The sequence below is a fragment of the Rhinoderma darwinii genome, chromosome 2 (assembly GCF_050947455.1).
Source record: "Rhinoderma darwinii isolate aRhiDar2 chromosome 2, aRhiDar2.hap1, whole genome shotgun sequence".
Classification (NCBI taxonomy): Eukaryota; Metazoa; Chordata; class Amphibia; order Anura; family Rhinodermatidae; genus Rhinoderma; species Rhinoderma darwinii.
The window spans coordinates 8,026,974-8,033,076 of NC_134688.1; the positions used below are offsets into that span (position 1 = coordinate 8,026,974).

General features: G+C 46.0%; 2 protein-coding genes across 2 annotated transcripts in view; one reads left to right on the forward strand and one right to left on the reverse strand.

Moving 5' to 3' along the window:
* Positions 1–596: 596 nt before the first annotated feature.
* On the reverse strand, positions 597–3,499 carry COA6 (cytochrome c oxidase assembly factor 6). Its single transcript, XM_075851318.1, has 3 exons — positions 2,619–3,499; positions 1,686–1,836; positions 597–1,229 (listed from the first exon to the last, which is right to left on the reverse strand). The coding sequence occupies exons 2-3, from the start codon at positions 1,827–1,829 to the stop codon at positions 1,134–1,136; spliced, it is 240 nt and encodes a 79-aa protein (XP_075707433.1). The 5' UTR covers positions 1,830–1,836; positions 2,619–3,499; the 3' UTR covers positions 597–1,133.
* COA4 (cytochrome c oxidase assembly factor 4 homolog) overlaps positions 2,245–6,103 on the forward strand; it is a 32,156-nt gene continuing 28,297 nt past the window's right edge. The window contains exon 1 of the mRNA XM_075851317.1: positions 2,245–2,952. Within this exon, the coding sequence (XP_075707432.1) occupies positions 2,892–2,952 (61 nt within the window). The 5' untranslated portion in view covers positions 2,245–2,891. The remainder of the gene's footprint in view (positions 2,953–6,103) is intronic.

The window sequence follows — 6,103 nt, forward strand, 5'->3', positions numbered from 1 at the left end:
ATGCTTTTATTCATTGACCATGAACTGACATACCAGGGGACAGAAAGAAAATTTTGTGCCTTGATGCAGTGCATTGTGGGTGATGTAGTTTTTTGTTTTTTTTAAATGTCTGGTATGAACTTTGTATCCATTTCGCCCCCTCCCCATCACGTTTATTGCACTTCGTTTGACACATATGCCGGAAAAAAACTCGACATGCGTTAAATGCAAGCTTAAAAAAAAATACATTAAGAAGTACACTGCGCATTATACGCTTTTTTACAGAATTCCGTTGTACTGCGCTGCGCCATACTTAAAAAAAACGTATACTGATGTATACCAGCCCGACGTATCCCGCAAGGACACTCTCTTGGCCTCCATCGGTCTAATGTTCCCTACAGACACGTTTAGCGTGCACGCCGAGAGCTTTCCCGAGACTCACGCTAATCCTAGTGAATGAACGTGATGTGAAGGGGGACCCAGAATGTGATGTACAGACCCTTAACCAGCAGGGGGCAACAATGAGATGGGACCCCTTGCAACCTGCCAGCTAGCAGAGAATTGCAAAATTATGAATGCAGCTCTAGATGTGACCAGAGAAGAAAACATGAAGTGACTGAAGAGCAGGATGTTGTATTTATTAACTGACCGTAGACACAAGAACAGCAGTAACCGGGGAGATCGCCGCCTTCTTGGAAGATTTAGAAGCATCAATGCCATTTTTTCGTGTTTCTTGATATTCAGAACTTTTATAATATAATCAGATCAATTTACACGTGATCGGTGTGAGGGTTAGATGAGGTATCAGAGGCGCAGAGGAGCCGCCAAACCAGGGATCTGATAATCCGGCGTCCTGCAGCTTCTACGTACAGTGCGGACATAGAAGCTGCAGAACAGAAACGACGCAAAATCAAAAAATCAACGTATAAAAAATGTCACTTAAGGTCATCGCCTCCATCCAAGGTCATCGCCTCCATCCAAGGTCATCGTCTCCATCCAAGGTCACCAATGTTGTCGCTTGTGTCTCCCCAAAATGTAAAATAGCGGATCCAGTGACCGCGGTGGCCGGTGATTTATGGCAATTAAGGCTCTAATATAATAATTAAAATATCCATCTCCTACGTGTGGGCGTGCGGCGGCGGCGGCGTCCGTCACTACGTGTTCTTAGAGGGTTTTGCCGGTTCAAATCCTTTCGATTCCATCTCTTCTTTAAATTTTAGGTAATCTCTCCTTTTATCAAAGTACTTTGTCTATTAGAGAGAAGGAATCATAAAATCAGTGCAATCCGATCACCATGGACACCATACTTATTAGCGATTCTGCAAATATTTACATCGTGTCTTGTACTCCAGTCACACCCAAAGCTGCAGTCCCAATCCTGCTATCCTGTGTAGCTTGGGCCTACGCATGCTCATGCCAGACACAAACAGCAGAAAGCAGCAGCCTGAGAGCGAAGATCAAACTGGTGAAATTGTTGGTGCATCTTTGGATGTGATTGGAGTATGAGACATGTGACAAGTAAAGTGAAGCATTTGCCATGTTACGCCGCATAATTTGAGGTATTTACAGAAGACCATGTATGGATCCAAATCAACACTACTATTTTTTTTGTGTCCCCCACACATGGATATATAACACCGGAGATAAGCGGATTACAGCGCCAATGTTGAGAAAAGGCGGAGCTTCCGTGTAATAACGGAACATACCCACTGCCGTGGACAGAGGCTTTCAAACCCTTGTCGTAACTGCTGACACTTGGCTGCCTCCTCCTTATTGTCCTGCAGACACTGCCAGTACTTGTCCCTGGCATCCCAGCATGCTTCTCTCTCCTGCGCCGAGGGCGCCGACATTTTACCTCTGCAATAAAAGCCGAAAAAAAAAAAAAAGGATTATGTTTTTAGGGGCTAAAGGAAGAAATGGAAAGGTTTATGTTCCAAAGAGAGGGGTGGCCTGACAGATTACTATAACAAGAATGCTCCCATTCACTGACAGCAAGCGGAGATCTCGAAATTGGTGAGAAAGTGAAAAACATACACAAAAGTATTAGAAAGCTGTAGAACCCAAACCGGAGAGCCGAGGGTTGGCCAAGGGGGGGAGAAATACAGGGTTTCGGGCCAAGGGGCGGAGCAATACAGGGTCTCGGACCAAGGGGCGGAGCAATACAGGGTTTCGGGTCAAGGGGCGGAGCAATACAGGGTTTCGGGTCAAGGGGCGGAGCAATACAGGGTTTCGGAAAAGAGGCGGAGCAATATAAATTCCCACTGGATCGGTGCTGCCCTTTTCTCCATCTAGAGCTGCTGCTGACACTACGCCGCAGTCTGTGGGCTCTGAGTATAATCTGGACAATTCCTTTAAGTGCATGTAGAATCAGTCTGTAGCAGAACTGAGGTCAATGCTGCGCAAAAGACAATCAGATCCAATCACACTGCAGTCACCCCTCCCCCTCCGCCACTTTCTTGGGGTGTCATGAGATTAAAGACCCTGATATCACCCTCAAAGCTGCAATGACTCCTCTAAGGTCAAAAGGAAAACGTTCAGATAACGGCCGCCCCTCTCCTCTAGTGACCGTCTCCCCATCACCCACCCGGTGCTTGTACCCCCAGCACCCCGGAAATGACCAGCAGCACAAGGACTCTTACCGGAGACAACGCTACAAACAGACCCGAGGCACATACAGGACTTTCACGAAATCAGTCGCCGCTTGATGATGTCATTATCAAATCCGACAGTAGAGGCCAAATTGAGGTTCCCTAATACGAACACTGCTTCCATGTCCTAGGAAAGCAGAACACCGCAGCTGATCACACGGAATAAAACAAAATTCACGGTTGACTTAATCTTCCGCAAGCCTTGGATGGTTGTGCATGTTTTCCCTGTAGACTCTGAAGCTGCGGTCACTGGTCTTCAACAAAATGGTGGTAATGACTTTCACCACTGCGACTCCTGCAATCGCGCCCTCTGGAGGTCATTCAGGTAACCGCGCCCCTTGCGTGTCACATGATCTTGTCCTATGATTAGAGTACTATCGTGTTTCTATGGACACGGTATTTTTGGTGTTTTATACTGCCAACTGGTGGCCGCTACTGGAAGCGCTATGATACGTTCTTATGTAATAAATATATTTCCGGGTTATGGTATTTTGGCCACAAGGGGGTTCATGAATACAATGCGAGAGCTACAGTGAAGACTGACACAGCCAGAATAGTTAGGAACAAGGGGGAGAAATGTAAGTGGACATAACATTGTGGGTGTATACACTATTCTGGGTCTATGAAAAGCTGGATGAAGGCCCCTACGACCACTAAAATGGCGGCCATAGGTGGTGAAACAAAGATATTCCAGAAAGAGGACATTAAAGGTGGAAGAATTTTATGGGATTTCTTGTAAATGAAGCTTAATGATTGTGTAATGAAGAGTTCAGCAACTTTCTATTATATTTTCAAAGTCTCTGCTTGCTGTCAGTGAATATGACTATTCATCCAGAGGCCAAAAACCCATCATGACTTAATACTTCTCGCAGCTGAGAGCTTGTTACAAATGCGCTCTGTCTAGACAATCCTCTAAACACCAGAACAGCACAAATACTCCTGAAAGTCTGTTACAATGTATCCGTGAAGGTAGATGTAATTAGTCTGGAGTCCAGGCTGTTTAGCTCACAGAGGATGGTCTAGACTGGATAGAACTGTAACAAACCCTCAGCTGTGTTAAGTTCTGTACAGGTTTTTAGACTTGGATATAAATAAATGTTTCCATTCACTGATAGCAAGCAGAGATCTTAAAAATGGTGGAGGAATTGAAACACAAAGTGTATTAGAACGTTTCAGAACTTTTTATTGTACAATGTTTGAGCTTTATTAACATAACATTGGACACCGGCCCTTTAACTGTATTTTCGCAGTGGCAGAACCAGGATCCGCCTCCTGCGCGCTCCGCTCCATCTGTGATATCAGAACCGTCACCGCGTGACCGGGCAAATGTGCTATTCAGGACTCCCTAAGTTTGGCGCTTCATGACGTTTTCGACCTGTCGTAGATTTACGCTACCTCTGGCGCAAAGGACTGAAAACATTGGTAGCCTTTCCAGCGCCCTATTTGCGCCATTTTCCTGACATAGCTCAGGGCTGATGCGGCGCTCCGCAGGGTCTCCGCCTATAAGGAACGGACACACAGACACTTGAGGTTTATCCGATTCAGGGAAAGCTGGACCTATAGGAACGCCATGACGCGACCCAGCTTTCCCAGACTCCTGAATGGCAGGTCGGCCTAGTTATGCAGCTAAATGGGAACCTTCGAGGGAGCTGTAACAGCGGCTTTTGTTTTCTAGTTGTACTCCGGTCACATCCAAAGCTGGATTTACAATGTGTTGTAGGCTCTGAATTTACATTTCCCGGGATCTATAGCTCAGGGATTGGGATTGCAGTCACATCCAAAGCTGCATTTAAAACTCTTGAAGGTGCAGTAACCAAAATAAATTGCTCATATATTCTGAATGCAGCTCTGAATGTGACTGCAGTATAAAAATAGTCAATGCAGCTCTACTTGTACTCGGCTTATAAAAATGATAAATGCAGCTTTGCATGGGACTGGAGTGCAAGGATTCTGACGGCAGCTCTGGGTGTGACTAGTGTATAAAAAGCATCAATCCAGCAATGTATTGAAGTATAAGGCCATGTTCACACTGAGTATTTTGACGAGATTTTTGGAGCAGAATCCGCGCCGCAAAACTCGTCAAAAACCAGCCGAAAATGCCTCCCATTGATTTCAATGGGAGGCGGGGGCGGTTTTCTCACGCGAGCGGTAAAACCGCCTCGCAGGAGAAAGAAGGTACATGCCCTATCTTTGCACGTTTACGCCTCTGACCTCCCATTGATATCAAAGTGCAGGTCACTTCTTGGGACGTTTTTGGAGCCGTTTCTCATTGACTCTATTGAAAAAAGCTCAGAGAACGGCCGTAAAAAACGCAGCAAAAAACGCGAGTGGAACAAAAACGTCTGAAAGTCAGGAGCTGTTTTCTCTTGAAAACCGCTCCGTATTTTGAGATGTTTTTGACTCTGCGTGTGAACAGAGCCTTACAGTGACTGGATGTAATAAAGGATAAGGGTATGTTCACACGGCAACGCCAATTACGTCTGAAATTACGGAGCTGTTTTCAGGCGAAAACAGCTCCTGAATTTCAGACGTTTTTGCTCGTACTCCCGTTTTTCGCGACGTCCATTACGGACATAATTGGCGCTGTTTTTCAATGGAGTCAATGAAAAACGGCTCCAATTACGTCCCAAGAAGTGACAGGCACTTGTTTGACGCGGGCGTCTATTTACGCGCCGTTTTTTGACAGCGACGCGTAAAATGACAGCTCGTCTGCACAGAACATCGTAAGACCCGTTGAATTCAATGGGCAGATGTTTGCAGACGGTTTGGAGACGTTTTTTCGGCCGTAAAACGCCTGAATTACGTCCGCAAATAGGGCGTGTACACATACCCTAAGGGTATGTTCACACGCACTAATTACGGACGTAATTCGGGCGTTTTTGCCCAGAATTACGTCCGAAAAATGCGGCTTGAAAGCAATGGGCAGACGTTTGTCTGTTCACACGAGGCGTAATTTACGCGTCGCTGTCAAAAGACGGCGCGTAAATAGACGCCCGCATCAAAGAAGTGACCTGTCACTTCTTTGGCCGTAATTGGAGCCGTTATTCATTGACTCCAATGAATAGCAGCGCCAATTACGTCCGTAATGGACACGGCGTTCAAGCGCCTGCACATGCCGGTACGGCTGAAATTACGGGGATGTTTTTTCCTGAAAACATCCCCGTAATTTCAGCCGTTACGGACGCCCTCGTGTGAACATACCCTCAGACGTGAAGAAGCGCGGACGTCGTCTAGTTATATCTGTGTCTGGGAAAGCTGGGTGACCACCAATATGGCTGCCATTAGCGCTCCCACAGAGGGTACCACCCAGCTTTCCACAGCCCCTGAATGGTAAATCTGCCTAGTTATGCAGCAGGGAATGTATGACTGATAACTGTAGAACTACAACTCCCAGCATATTCACAGTATCGCAGTCTTGGATACATATATATGTACATTGTGTCACCGATGATATTAGAATAGTAATCACATTGATT